This window comes from Camarhynchus parvulus, unplaced genomic scaffold (genome assembly GCF_901933205.1).
Source record: "Camarhynchus parvulus unplaced genomic scaffold, STF_HiC, whole genome shotgun sequence".
NCBI lineage: Eukaryota > Metazoa > Chordata > Aves > Passeriformes > Thraupidae > Camarhynchus > Camarhynchus parvulus.
This window is the reverse complement of record NW_022148138.1, coordinates 21,783-37,215: the sequence shown is the minus strand read 5'-3', so window position 1 is coordinate 37,215 and position 15,433 is coordinate 21,783. Positions and strand designations below refer to the sequence as shown.

General features: G+C 56.2%; 1 protein-coding gene across 1 annotated transcript in view; it reads left to right on the top strand.

Moving 5' to 3' along the window:
* Positions 1–200: 200 nt before the first annotated feature.
* The window catches only part of LOC115916102 (olfactory receptor 14J1-like), a gene marked incomplete at its 3' end in the record, with an annotated part of 29,284 nt that continues 14,051 nt past the window's right edge, over positions 201–15,433 (top strand). Inside the window, exon 1 of the mRNA XM_030969799.1 lies at positions 201–850. Coding sequence (XP_030825659.1) covers positions 201–850 — 650 coding nt within the window. The remainder of the gene's footprint in view (positions 851–15,433) is intronic.

Sequence of the window (15,433 nt, the reverse complement as noted above, 5' to 3'; positions counted from 1 at the left end):
ACCTGAAGTCCCACTTAGCCAGCATCAGCCAGGGCTCTCCACTTGCAGCTGAAGGAAAATCTGCTAGGAAATCAAAAGGGTATCAGAGGGTTACAGGAGAAGGATCTGTGGGAAAAGGCTTTGATTTTGCTGGAAGAAGTTTCTCTTAATCTGTCACTGACTTTTCTCCATGAACAGCTCCCCAAGGCCTGAGACAGCAAATGTCCAACAGCAGCTCCATCAGGCACTTCCTCCTGCTGGCATTGGCAGACACGCGGCAGCTGCAGCTCCTGCACTTCTGCCTCTTGCTGGGCATCTCCCTGGCTGCCCTCCTGGGCAACGGCCTCATCATCAGCGCCGTAGCCTGCGGCCACCACCTGCACACGCCCATGTTCTTCTTCCTGCTCAACCTGGCCCTCAGCGACCTGGGCTCCATCTGCACCACTGTGCCCAAAGCCATGCACAATTCCCTCTGGGACACCAGGAACATCTCCTACACAGGATGTGCTGCTCAGCTCTTTTTCTTTATGTTCTTCATTGCAGCAGAGTTTTCCCTCCTGACCATCATGTGCTACGACCGCTACGTGTCCATCTGCAAACCCCTGCACTACGGGACCCTCCTGGGCAGCAGAGCTTGTGCCCACATGGCAGCAGCTGCCTGGGCCAGTGCCTTTCTCAATGCTCTCATGCACACAGCCAATACATTTTCCCTGCCCCTGTGCCATGGCAATGCCCTGGGCCAGTTCTTCTGTGAAATCCCACAGATCCTCAAGCTCTCCTGCTCAAAATCCTACCTCAGGGAACTTGGGCTTCTTGCTGTTAGTGCCTGTTTGCTATTTGGCTGTTTTGTGTTCATTGTTTTCTCCTATGTGCAGATCTTCAGGGCTGTGCTGAGGATCCCCTCTGAGCAGGGACGGCACAAAGCCTTTTCCACCTGCCTCCCTCACCTGGCTGTGGTCTCCCTGTTTCTCAGCACTGCAGCATTTGCCTACCTGAAGCCCCCCTCCATGTCCTCCCCACCCCCTGGATCTGGCCCTGTCAGTTCTGTACTCGGTGGTGCCTCCAGCCCTGAACCCCCTCATCTACAGCCTGAGGAACCAGGAGCTCAAGGCTGCAGTGTGGAGACTGATGACTGGATGCTTTCAGAAACATTAAACTGCTGGCCAATTTCTGCAAATCACTTGTAATAAAAGTCATCTTTGATACTTCTTGTTGGTTTCAGTTTGGAAGTTTTTTCTCTTTTTTTTACTTTTTTAATATTGTCCACAAAGAAATGTCATTGTTTGTGCCATTTCTCATTTTGTTTCTCTCCACCTTCCCTGTGACCACAGACTGTGTCAATGAGGGGCTGTGCTCTTGGTGGCTTTAAAGGAACTAAAGGATCTCCCAGCAGAGTTTTCTGCAGAGATGCCCTTTTGTTGCCTTCTCTGGAGCTGCAGCAGCAATGTCTGTGTGCAGAGCTGGGGCAGATCAGGGCTGGCCCAGCAGCTGTGCCCAGCAGCAGCAGCACTTGGTGTTGCCAGTGCTGCTGCCGTGGCCCTGCCCCGCTGCCCTGGTGGCCCTGGTGTTGCTGCAGGGCCTGAGTGCTCTCGGGGCCGGGCACAGCCCTGGGGGTGGCAGTGCCGGGGCTGCAGCAGGGACAGGCCATGGGCACTGCTGGGGCAGCGCTGACGCCTCAGGCCAGGCCCTGGGGGCTCCAGGCTCCTTGCCCAGGCTCTCTCAAGAACACGGCCAGGCCAATGCTCAGCACAGAAACCCCCGTGAGCAGCCCCAGGCTGGCCGTGGGCAGGCTGGGGGCAAACAGCATGGCTGGGGCTCTGCAAGGGCCCTGGGGCAGACGGGAAGGAGCAGCAGAGCAGGGGCTGATCCATCCCCAGTGCGCTGCACAGCCCAGGGCAGCGTCCCAGAGCGTCCTGATGGAGCTGCCAACAACATCCCCCCTCTGCAGCCCTGGCCTCTCCCCCAGCTCACACAGGTGCCCCATCCTTGCAGGCACAGACACGGCAGCACTGGCTCAGCAGCCCCTGTTTGCATTGCACACAGCAGGGGGAGCACCCCCATGCTGTTGCTGTGGGGACATGAACCTGAGGGAGCACAAATGCCATCAGCCCCTGGGGCCAGCAAGGGCTGGGGGACACCAGGGAAACCACTCAGCTTTGTCCTGGCCTCTGCACTCAGCCAGAAAGTTTGTTCCCATCAGCTGGGAGTTTCCTGTCCCACTGCAGACGCTGTTGCTCAGAGCCAGGGCTGCCTGGCAGCCACCCCCAAACTGCCCTCAGCATTTCCTTGGCTTCACCTTTGATTTCTTTACTCTTCCCAGTGCAAATTTCTTCCTCTTGCCCACCCCTGGTGGTCCACAACTGGACACACCACTTGAGCTTCTGCCCAACCAGTGCTCAGCACAGGGGAAGAATCACTGCCCTGCACCTGCTGGCCACACCATTCCTGATCCATAGGAGTGCCAGGGCTTATAGGAGGGAAATGGTGGGGAGAGAGTGGGGACAAAGTCTGATTGATTGTTAGTCCTGAAGGGTCTTGGTTTTCATATCTATTCAGACCGCATTAGAAGGAGCTGGGGGTCAATATCAATTAGACATTTATGATAGCAAACTATAAACAGGAAAAGAATACTGGACAAAACGGTTCTTTCTGCTTTTTGTTTTTTTCAATATAGCAGATTCACATTGACGACACTTGTGAAATCTTTCCAAAGTAACCACATAAGAATTGAAAACTTCAATTATTCCCAGGGGCTTTTCTTGTTCAGGTTTTTAGAACAAAGGTATATGAGCCTTTTTCAGTGAATTCCTGAACTGAAGAGCTCAGCAAAGAAGAGGCCTCTGGAGGAGTAAAATTCATCAGCAACCTCCAAGTGTCTGAGGATCCATCCCCATCCGAGCAGCAATGAACAGAAATGGGCACAGCTTTGTGGCTGCCCCAGCTTTGGCATGGGCCCTGGGCCTGGAGCAGGAGCAGCTCTTGAGGGCCCCAAGGCCGCGGCTCTTGTGCTGCCCTGGGCAGATGGGATGGCAGCAGGGGCTGCAGAGCTCTCAGCACCTCAGGCCGAGGGGAGCAGGGCAGCCAGGGAGCCTCCTTTGGCCTTGGCCAAGCACCTTCCCCCATGGCTGGGGCTGAGTCCTGTGGCAGCTGCAGCTGCTGCTGTGCCCTTGCCAGGGGCTGAGGCCGTGGGGCCAGTGCCCACAGCAGCCTGGCCTGAGCAGAGCTGTGGGGCCAGAGCCGGCTGGGCTGGGCTGGGGAGAGGCCCTTGGTGCTGCCCAGAGCTCAGGGCAGCTGGCAGAGCTTGCAGGGAGCTGGGCTGGGCTCCGAGAGCCTGGCCCAGAAACCATCAGTGTCCATCTCAGCCTGGCTGAGCGTGCAGGGGCAGGACTCAGGCCAGGCCTTGTGGGGCAGGGCCAGCGCCTGTGCAAGGCATTGCAAACAGGCAAGTGGCCCAGAGAGGAGGCTGCTCTGTGCCCTTGGTGGCACGGACAGAGCAGGGAGGGGGCCCAGGACATTTGTCAGCGCCAGCCTCTGTGCCCAGCCCTTGGCAGCCCTGGCTGCTGAGCCCAGCTTTGGCCTGGGCTGAGTTTGGCTGTGGCCCAGCTCCATCCTCCTGCGGGGCTCAGGGCCTGTTCCCGGCCATGGCCAGCCCTGGCCGGCCTCTCTGCTGGCCCAGAGGCCGGCAGAGCCCGGGGCAGGGCTGTCTGTGCAGCCCCACAGGTGCCAGGGGCTCTGCAGGAGCTGGCAGAGGCTGCCCAGCAGGGAGGCCATGGGGCACAGAGCCCCAAGGCTGCTGTGGGCACCACGGCACAGGGGCCGTTCCCAGCCGCAATGCTCCTGGCCTGGGCTGGGCCTGCACAGGGGCTGGGCCACCATGGCTGGGCCAGCACAGGGCCACAAAGGGGCCACGCAGCCGCTGCCGGGGCTGACAGCAAGGCCAGGCACACACAAGCAATTGCTGAGCATGGCCTGCGCTGGCCAGGCCTGACTGTGCCAAAGGCAGAGCTCAGCTGCCCTTGGGGGCTGCAGCAACAGCCCAGAGCCCAAAGAGCCTCCATGGCTGTGCTGGAGACCAAGGCTGCAGCAGGGAAATGCAGGGCTGCTGCGGGATGGGGAGGGCATTGAATTCCAGCACACACCTCAGTTCCCTTCGCCTTGTTGGCTGACAAGAAATGAACATCCCTCTGTGTCTGGGGCAGCTCCTTCTGCAAGGAAAGCAGGTGGGAGTTGGAGCCAAGGAGCTGAAAGCTGCAGGTGCAGCCTGGGCTGGAGGGAGCTCAGATTTGCACAAGGCTGCTCTGAGTGCCAGGGCTTGGATGGGGGAAATGGTGGGCTGGGGGTAGGGACAGAGTCTGATTGATTGTCAGCCATGGAGGGTCTTGATTTTCATATTCATTCAGACTACATGAGGAGGTACTTGGATTCAATGTCAATTGGAGACTACACATATCAATTTAATAATGGGAAAAAAAACCTAAACAGGACCTAAAAAATGTTTTCTCACTGTCTTTTTAAATAGCATATATTCAATTTGAACACACTACTGAAATTGGTCAAATTAACCACAGATGATTTGAAAACTTAAATCAAATTATTCCCAGAGGCTTGGCTTGTTAAGGTGTTCTGAATGTTAATGAGCCCTGGGACACTGAATTCCTGCACTGAAGAGCTGCAGGCTGAACAAGCCTCTGGAGCAGGAAAATTCAGCAGCAGCCTCCAAGGTGCTGAGGATGTCAGCAGCCCCCAGTGAGGCCATCCCTGCCCAGAGACCGTGGGGGAATGGGCAGACAAGGAGAGCGTCCCTGGGGCTGGGGCAGCACAACTCAGAGGCAGCAGCGGCTCCAGCTGGGCAATGGAGTGTGGAATGTGGCTGGGAAAGCCCTGCCTGGGCTGGGCCAAGCAGGACACACAAGCCCTGACTGCCATCCCCCAAACAACTCTCTCAAGGAGACATTTAAAAGGAATTACAATTGTTTGTGTACTCTGAGTTAGATGTACTGGAGAAATACCAACAGGAGATTCTCAGGAGCTCAAAACAACCAAACAGCCTTTACTGGCAATTTTAGAAAATCAGAGAAACTTTGCAAATTGTTTAATATAACATTCAATCAACAAAAAACACTTCTCAAAGCATTAACTTGGCCCATTATCAACTTCACAAACTCTAAGCCTGTTCAATTTTAAGTTAATCAAAATTTGCAAGAGGAGAGAATTAGAAGAAGACAGAAACAGAGAGAAAGACAAGAAAAGATACAGAGAAGCACACACACAGCTACAAACTCCTGGATTCCAGCGGTGTTCAGATGGAAATTCCAAGAGGAGGTAGGGTCAAGATGTGTGCTTGCCTTGTGCTCAGCCTTCAATACCCCTTGGTCTCCCTGGGCCCTTCCCCCAGGTGGGACTTGGGCTCATTTGGTCCCTCAGGAGCTGGGCTGGGGCTGCAGAGGTGGCTGTGGAGCATTGCCTGTGCTGTGCCAGGGACTGGCAGCCACTGCTGGGCTGGGATAGAGGCTCTGGGGGGATTGGGGTTCCAGGGCAGGGCAGGGCTGGGGTTCCAGGGCAGGGCAAGGCTGGACCTGCCCCTTCCTTCCCCACACATGAAATGTTTCCAGCCAACAATCTCCTCCAGTCTCTCACAATAGGGAATGTTGGAGGTGGAACCCAAATTTCATGGGCACCTGGACAAGAACAGTTTTTTTCCATAGGATGAAAAGCCCCAGTTCTTGCTTCATTTTTGGTTTGATTGCCTGGATTTGGTTTGGTTTTGTTGTTGCTTTGTTTCCTTGCTGTGCCTGAAGTGTCCACTCAGGAGCAGAGTGACTCTTGCCAAGGAACTTTGTGCTGCTGTCCCTTAATATTCAATCTGGTTTTTGCTGCTCCCTTGCTGGGGATTTTTTCAGCGCTCTCAAGGCCTCGTTGGTAACAGGGTGAAGGAGCCCTGGCCCAGGCTCTGGCCCTGGGGGACACGGGGACGCTGCCGGGGGGTCCCTGTCCCCCTGTGCCACCCCCAGGGCCCCGGCCCCCCGTCCCCGTGTCAGGCTCTGGGGTCGATCTCGTGGAACATCCTCTGGGGGAGGCTGCGGGGCCGGGGGCGGGGGGACCCGGGGGGACAGGGGACCCCGCTGTGCACGAGCAGGGTTGGACTGCTCTGGGGGGAACTGTGAGGGGGGCCGGGGCAGAGTGACCTCCCCAGTGACCTCACACAGCCCCTGGGATGTCACACAGCCCCTGTGATGTCACACAGCCCCTGTGATGTCACACAACCTCCTGTGATGTCACACAACCTCCTGTGATGTCAGACATCCACACTGTGATTTCACCAACCACTCTGGGATGTCACACAGCACCTTTGTGATGTCACACAGCATATAGATGTCCACCCTGTGATGTCATACAACTGTGTCTGTGATGTCACAGTATGATGTACTCTGTGATGTCACAGAAGACATCTGTGATGTCACAAAGTCACCTGTGATGTCACAGTCTGTTCTGTGATGTCACAGCCTGCTCTATGATGTTACACAGCCACCCAGTGATGTCACAACCCACTCTCTGATGTCACAGAGCCACCCTCTATGATGGCAGGATCTGCTCTATGGCCTCACACCCTACTCTGTGATGTCACAGACAGCTCTGTGATGTCACAACCCCCTCAGTGATGTCACAAAACCCTCTCTGTGATGTCATACTGCCACTCTGTAATGTCACAGCACACACTTTGACCTCACAGCCTGCTCCATGATGTCATACAGCCATGCCATGATGTCACAGCCTGCTCTGTGATGTCACAGAATCCCCTCTGTGATGCTGTAGCTGCTCAATGACCTCACACAACAAACTCTGTGATGTCACAGCCCAACCTGTGACCTCACACAGCCCACTCTGTGCTGTCACACAGCCCCTTGCTGACATCCCAGCTGCTCTGTGCCTCTATGACACAGCCACAGAGGTGCTGCTGTGACACAGCCCCCTCTGGGACATGCCACAGCCCCTGGCAGTGCTGAGCCCCTGTGAGCTCTGTCTGTGCCCTGCTGGTGTCCCTGAGGGGCCCTGGCAGTGCCCCAGCCCTGCTGGGCTGTGCACAGGAGCTGCTCCTGGCCAGAGCTGTCTCTCTGCAGCGCTGCCCTTGCCAGGAGCTGCCTCTGGGCCAGGAGCCCGGCCCAGCTCAGCAGCACAGACACAGCACCAGGACTTTAATGACCCTCTGGGGCTTTGGTGCTCTTTGCATCAGACTCAGTCCCTCAGAGTGTGCTCAAAAAACTTCTCAGGGACTCAAAAAGAGATTGAAACACTGAAGTTTCTCATACATAGAAGAGGTGCCTCTGAGGGACAGGAGTGAGAAAGTGTCCCCAGGTTCCAGGTAGAGCAGAACACTGGTGGCAGTGATGACAGCTGGGGACAAGCAAGGCAAAGGTGTCTCTGGTGCTGAGCAAACCTGCGCCTCTGTCCCTGCAGGCTGTCGGCATCCCCCGGCTGCCCCACCTGGCTGGCCCCTTCCTTTGCTGACAGCTCTGCCTCCTGCCTGCCTCTGCCTGCCCACACAAAGCCTTGGGCTGCTCCAGGCTCCTGCTGGGGGACGTGCTGCACCACAGCCCTGCCCTGGCAGGGAAATTCCTTTCTCCTGGTGTCCACTCTGGGCCTCCCCAGCTGCCCTTGGTGCTATTATGTCTTCTTCAGGCTCATTCCCACTATGAAGAAAAGCTCCAGCCTCTCTGACACCACCCTTCCATCCCTCCCAGGCTATTCCTGTTCTGTCCTCAGTCTCCACACCACTGAGCCCAGAGCCTGCAGACTCTCCCTGCTGGTTTTGTGATGAGGCCTCCAAACCCCATCTTGGGAGATTTTTGGAAAAAAACAAGGTCTGTGAAAATGGAAAAATAGTGGTCAAAGGTATTTTCTCCCAAATCTTGCAGTGACAGAACAAGGCTCAAAATCTCTAAACTGCATGAGGGTAGATTTACATTTCTTAGAAGGAGGAAATATTTACTGTTATGAAAGTGGCACAAAACTGCAGCTGTTTTTCCAGAGAAGTGGATTCCCCACCCCAGGAATTGTCCAAGATCAGGAGCTTTGTGCAGCCTGACCCAGTGAAACCCTCTCATCCCCAGTGACAGAATTCCTGTAGTGTGGGTTCTCTGATGTGCTGGGTGCCCTCACAACGCTTCTGGCCAGAATGTCTGCTGAGGGCAGCCAGGCTGCTGCAGGGGCAGTGACCTCACAGCCATCACCATGGCAGCCCTGTCCCCTGGGCCTGGCTCTGCCCTTTCCTCTGCCCCTGCCTTGGCTCTGCTGGCATGAAGAGTTTTGTCATTAATATCTTGTCCCCGAGGTGCTGGGGCCAGTGGCTTCCCAGTCAGGCTCCTGGAGCAGCAGTGGCTTTTCAGAGCCCAGCCAGGAATGAGCCCTGAGGCAGCAGCTCTGCAGTGGTGGCCACCAGGCCGGGCTGCCAAGGGAGGCTTCTGGCCATGGCCTGCAAGCAGCTGCTGCTGCCAAGGTGCCTTTGGTGCCTCAGGCTGTGCCTGGCACAGCTCCCAGCACGGCACTCTGCCCTTGTGCCCGAGGCCTTCCCTGTGCTGGGGCTGGCCTGGGGCTGTTCCTGCAGCGGGACCTGCCCTGCTGATGGCACAGGAAAGGCAGTTCCTGCTGGAGCAGGAGGCTCTGCCTGCAATGGGCTCCAGCAACTCCAGCAAGGCCCTGTTGACTTCAGTGGGAAAAAGATGTACGCTGCTTTTGGGGTGAATAATGCAGAAACCAACCTGACTCCTCCATCCTAAATGTTCAACATCCTCAGAGGGAGCTGAAGCTGTGGCAGAGCTGGAAAAATCCCCAAAAAGAACAAAAACCAAGTGACACCACTGAGAGCTTCTGCAGAGCTGCTGAGCTGGCCCAGCCTGGGCATCATCTGACTGACAGGGCAGCACCTCAGACTAGAAAAGCCCCGTCCCAAATTTTAATGGCAGCATTCCTAAATTTCCCTTCTTTGGGGGTTTGGGATTCCATCATGGGGGGGGGCCCCTCAAGGTCACTGCTCAGGCTGAGCCAAGGAGGGATTTGCCCATGGTCATTGGTCTGTGGGATTGACATCACTCTCTCCAATTACTGATTTTGCTTTAATACAGTTGCTTTGAAATAATTTCTGGGGCTGTATAATATATATACATCTCATACATCCTGGCATATATTTCTGTTTAGGCAATTTTCTTAATCATTACCATAATGGATATACATATTTATATAAATATATCTGGTTTGTCATCCCTTTAGGACAAATTCTATAAAGGTTTATTTATTGGATCTATGGTGGCTGCATGGGTGTCATTTCTCCACCTCATGACTCAGCAGGAATTTCTGCAATAAAGAAATTTGCCTGAAGCTCCCACTGTGCCCATGACAGGAACCCCTGTGAGTGTCTGGGACATCCCGGCTCTTTGGCAGCCTGGGCACTCCTGGGATGTCACCGTGGAGCCCCCGTGAGTGCCTGTGACAGATCGGTGCCTTTGCAGCCCAAGGTGCCCTGGGATGTCACCATGGAATGGCTGTGACTGCCTCTGACCACAGGGCTCTTTACCATGCCCAGAAAGCCCTGGGAGGTCTCCATGGAGCCCCTGTCTGTGCCTGTGACATTCCAGCTCTGGAACAGCCTGGAGACTCTTGGAAAGTCCCCATGGAACCCCTCTGAGGGCCTGTGACAAATCTGATCCTTAGCAGGCAACCATCACCAGGACCCTGTTGCTATGGTCAGTTTCCATGGCAACCATCACCAGCCTGTTGCTATGGTCAGTTTCCATGGCAACCATCACCAGCCCCTGTTGCTATGGTCAGTTTCCATGGCAACCATCACCAGCCCCCTGTTGCTATGCTCAGTCCCTTGGCAGCTCCATGGAGACCCCATGCCAGGGGTGGTTGCCATGGACACCAGCTCAGGCCTGCAGCCAGAGCCCGTTGCCATGGCAACCATTGGCAGCCCCATCCCCAGGCTCATGGGATCCCAGAAGCACAGAATTGGCTGAGCTGGGAGGGACCCATCAGGATCCTCCAGTCCAACTGCTGGCCCTGCACAGGACAGCCCAACAATGCCAGCCTGGGCCTGGCAGCGCTGTCCAAACGCTGCTGGAGCTCAGAGAGCCCTGGAGCTGGGAGCCTTCCCTGGGGAGCCTGGGCAGGGCCCCAGCAGCCTCTGGGCAAAAACCTTTTCCTGACATCCAAGCTGAGCCTGCCCCGACTCAGCTGCAGCCGTTCCCTCCACTCCTGTCCCTGGGCACCAGAGGGAAGAGGTTCCCACAGCCCCAGCCAGGGACCCGCTCCCAAGGCTGTTGCCATGGCCACCAGGGCTGGCACCAGCTGGGATGCTCGGTTTCCACGGGCCGGGCTTCAGGAATGGGATTCCCCAATTTCCTGCTCCCGCTAAAACCGCGCTGCCCTCGCTGCCCTCCCGCCTCCCATGGAAAGCACAAAAGGCAAAGATCCCAGGCTGGGATAAGAACAATTTACTGGGAACAGCAACGAGATAAGGAACAAACAGAACAGAAACAATACTGCTAACAGAAGGGATAAATAAAACTGTTTACAGGGAAAACTAGATCAACAGCTGCCTCTTCCCGGCAACGTATTTCCTCCTGCCTGGAAAGGAGACCCTTCTCCTCCGGGGAGAGAGAGAAAGTCCCTGCCCCTGGCAATGACCTGAGGTGGGAGTGAATGTAATGCCACGGCCATGGCCAGACCCTGATGTTCCTCAATTCTACCTCAGGTCATTGGCAGAGGCAGGGAAATGGACAGGTGTCTTCCCAGCATGGATCACAGGGAACATGGATCACCAGGGCTCTTCCCAACGTGGATTTTCCAATGAGGGATGAAGTTGGAGCAGTGCACGAAGCTCTTCCTGCAGTCGGGGCTCTCACAGGGCTTCCCTTACCGGTGCCTCCGTTGGTGTCGGGTAAAGAACGAGCGGTCTGAGAAGCTCTTCCCACACTGGGGACACTCGTAGGGCCTCTCCCCAGTGTGGATGCGCCGGTGGGTGACGAGGGTGGAGTTGTGCTTGAAGCCCATCCCGCAGTCGGGGCAGCAGAAGGGCCTCTCATCCGTGTGAATTCGTTTATGTACAAGGAGATGGGAGCTGGTGTGAAACCTCTTCTGACACTCGGGGCACTCATAGGACCTCTCCCCAGTGTGGAACCTCTGGTGGACAACCAGGTCAGACCTGTGGCTGAAACTCATCCCACATTCCAAGCACTCGTAGGGCCGTTCCCCAGTGTGGATCCTCTGGTGGCAGGTCAGGTTGAATCTCTTCCTGAAGCGCTTCCCACACTCCAAGCACTCATGGGGCCTCTCACTGTCATGAAGCTGCTCCTGAGCCACCAGCTCTGAGCTCTGGTTGGATCTCCAGCTGCCTTCCTGGCTCAGGGGTGGGTCTTTTCTCCTCAGAGCACCCTGGGCTGGGTTTGGAGCCCCTCCTCCTCTGGGCTCTCCCAGGCTTTTCCTCCCCTTTGGATTCCTGCACTGTGGAGCCGCCCAAAACAGCCTCTTCCATGAGGTTCTGCTGTGGGGATTTGTCCTCCCTGGTCTCCATCCTCAGCTCCTTGCCTGGGGGAGGAAGGACAAGGAGAGGATGGGATTTGCCTCCGTGCCAGAGGGAAGGGGAAGGAGATCCCCCCAGTGCATCCCCAGCAGGACGGCGTTGGCAGCAGGGTTGTCCTGCAGCCGGGGGCTGTGCTGGGCTGGGAGATGGAGCAGGAGAGAGGGGGAAAGGGGCACTGACTTCCTCCTCACCTGCCTGGGTGTCCCAGGGCAGCTTCCTCTTCCTCGCAGCCTTTTCCTCCTCCATCCAGCCAAGGTTTGGGAATGGGAAATCCTGGTTTGGGGAAAAACAAGGTGTGAATGCCTTGGTTGGGGATTCCTCCTGCCCAAGTCCATCTCTAGAAGTCATCTGGTGTCCATAAAAACCTCCAAAAATCAAGAGTGAATCAAAAAAAGCCACCAGGAGTTCCGTCTTTCCAGTCTCATCCCCCTGGGGTTCTGGTGGCTCCCTGCCTCAGGGCTGCTGGGGTTCCCATGGGTCCTGGGGATCCCCCCTCCCCAGGGTCCTGCTTAGGGATGCTGGGGGGTTTCGGGATCCCCCTCTCCAGCCGTTCCTCAATCCAGCCACTTGGGGCTCCTTCCTCTTCCCACCACCCTGTCCTGGTTTAGGGCAAATTTGGGAGAAATCCTCCAAAGGGGTTTCCTCTAAAAAGCAAATTCAAGCAGCCCCTACCCCCAGCCAGATCAGAAAAATATTTCCTTGGACAAAAGTGCAAAAAACCTGTTTATTTAACAGGCAAAGCATTCACCAGCACAAAAAAATGAACAATACTAAACAATAAAACCTCTTGCCGCTACAAAAGAGATGAAGAACTCAAAAAGTCCCTCTGTGGGCTGTAGCTCAGGTCACTCAGTCTCTTATCAGTCTCTTATCAGTCCCTCCAGTGCTGGAAATGCCCTGGCCCAAGCTTGGCCAGGTGGGCCACAGGTGCGAGCTGCCGGTGGTGTTCTGGGTGTTCAGTGCAGAGCAGGTTTAAACAGCTCCAAAGAAAAAGAAAAACAACAGCTGGGGGAACTTCTCTGCCTCAGCGAGCTAAAAACGAACTAAAAGCAAAGGAGAGCTCTGTCCTGCTGTCGGTCCACAGACAACTGATACATTAGGTTTTAAGTTTTTCTGTTCTGTTTTGATGTGCAGCTTTTAGCTTTATATTAAGTGTTACTGGGATCTTTTCTCAGGGTGGTGAAGACAAAACAATCCTGGAGACTCAAGGACAATCTCATCGAACTTCAGGCCCAAAGCATAAACAATGTGGAAAGAGGAGTGCGCGCAAGCAAGCAAGGAGGATGAAACTTTGTAATTTGAAGCTATTAATTGGGCAGTTAACTCCTAAATGCAAAGGGACTAAAATTTATAAAAATGTGAGAGCCCGTGACAGAGCCCTTTTGCTCCCATCTTGGAGCCATCTGGGCAGAGCCATAATTGTGGCTCCTGTGCTGCCTGAGCGTGGCCTTTGAAGGCACTTCAATAAAAATCCACTTTATTCCTCTTAGCTCCGTGTGGTCTCTGTTCCAGCTCCTTAAGGCACCACAACAGTCCAGGAGCCGGAATGTGGAGGAGTGAGTGCAGTGTATGGAAACAAACTGCAGCTTCTTCCTCCTCCCCTTCGCTCTCAGAACCGGCCTTAAAGGTGCAGAACTCATTTCTGGGCTAAACGGACCGATGGGGTACGAGCATCATGAAGTCACCCCAGGACACGGCCCTGTCAGGGTCAGGGGGTCCCGTCCCCGCCTCATCTCCGGGCTGCCGGGGGTCCCCCAGCTCCGCTATCGCCCCTTCCCCTCTCCCCGCCCCGGGGGTCCCCCGTTCCACAGCCCCGGCTCTCACGGGGATCCCCAAAACCAATGTCCCGCCCCGTCGGTACCGGGCCATCCCCACGTGGAGCCCCCGGGACCCTCCCGAGGGGCGATCGCGGCTCCTGTGCCCCCGAAAAAGCTCCTCTGAGGGAGCCCGGAGATATCCGGGGCTCGAGTCCGGGATCTGCCGGCTCCGAACACTCTCCAAAAAATCCTCCCGGAGAGCCCTGGCTGGAGCCGGGGCGGGCTCGGCCTCCGCCCTCACCTGCGGCTCGGGGCTGGGGGCGATGCTCCCGGGGCAGGGGGTGCTGCAGGCTCAGCGTGCGGGCGCTGCGAGCGCCGGGATTCTCCCGCTCCTGCTCCTGCTCCTCCTGTCCCTCCTCTTCCTCCCGCATTTCCTCCGCTCCCAGCCCGGACCCCCCCTTTCCCACCCCTCTGCCCCGCGGCCCCGCAGCACCGGCTGCTGGGTGGGGGAGCCCCCGATCGGCCCCAGGGGCGGGCAGGGGGCTCGGGGACCCCCCCGGGGCGGATCCGTCCCCCCGGCCCGAGCCCCAAACTCCGCTCCGGGGCCGCTGGGCTCTGCGGGGCCGCCTGGCAACCGGTGAGTCATCGGCGAGAAAAGCTCTGGTTGGCTGGAAATTGTTCAGCGCGTTCTCTGATTGGCTGGAACTGTGAGGGGCGCTGCGCCCTGCGGGTGTTCCTGCGAGCTGCGGAGTCTGGGCCGGAGCCTTTTCCTATTTCTTTCTGTCCCTCTGAGACCTCTTTTCTATTTCTTTCTCTACCCCTGAGACCTCATTCCTATTTCTTTCTGTCTCTCTGAGACCTCTTCCCGATTTGTTTCTCTCCCTTTCTCCTTCCCATTTCTTGTTCAGTTCAGTCCAAGTTCGAGCAGATCCGCAGGTTGCATTCCCATGGTCTCATTTGTACCTTCACTGGGGCAGAGGCGTCTCTCCCTCGTGAAATCGTAACCCATGGGCAGGGTCCCTTCCCACTCCAATCGTTCCGTCGGGGACTCGATTCCCTTCTTGCCTCTGCTTCCAGCGGGGAAGGTGCTGGAAAATGGCAAAGCCGCCTTTGCTGTGTGCTCTGGGAGCCCAGAGAGCTGCTGGACCTTGTCCCCTGGCCCTGCACAGCTCCTTGGGAGGCACGGCAGGAGCAGCACCCTGGCAGCCTCGGGAATGCCCCTCTGGCATCCATGGCACACACTCCCAGGGGCTGGAATTCCAGTTCCCAGCCAGGAAAAGATGTTCCTGCCCTGGAAGGCAAAGCTCTCAAGAAGGAGCCAAAAGCCAAGTGGAGCAAGATCTTACAGTGACATTTCACTGCCAGCCTTCATAACTTCACCCATGGTTGTTGTAGCTCCTGGGTTGGGAATTAAATCAGGGCAGGGTCTTTGGTGGGAGCTGCCCTGGGTCAAGGGAGACATGGAGAGAGAAACAGAGCAGGCAAAGAGAGGCAGGAGAGAAAGGAGGGCACAAACACAATCAGCTGAGAAGGTGGCACTTTGAAAAACAAACTGGAACTGACTGAAAATGAATGGGACGGAAAGAAATAATTTTGTAACTTTACTTCCTATCAAAACACAATTTCCTCCCATTCTCACAAGCCTCCTCTCAGTGTCATTCAGCAGGGCTGTTAGAAAGTCCTTTGTTCTGGGTGGATGTTCCAGGCTGCAGTCACAAGGAAACAGCGAATGGGGATTTTCCTGCTCCTGGGGAGTTTGACATCCTCAGCTGAGGAGAGGAGGAGGCACCAGAAGAAAAAGGCAGCTGGGCTTCATCCTTCCACAGGAATTAGGGAGGGGAGAAATCTCTCATCCTGTCTGCAGCTGCTCCCACAGGGATGTGAGGGCTGATCCCAGAGCCCCAAGGGTCACAGTCAGGGCTGCCCTCAGGGAATGCTCGCCTGGTATTGAGGGGCAGCGTGGGAGCACCTGGATCTTGGGGCACCCAGCTGCCCCCCATGTTTGGAGGTGCCTGAGGAGGGCTGGGACGATGCCAGGGACATCCTGCAGTGACATCCCCCCTGTCCTGCTCTGGGTGAGCTCAGTCCCAAACCTGACCCTGATCCTGGTCTCAATCTCACT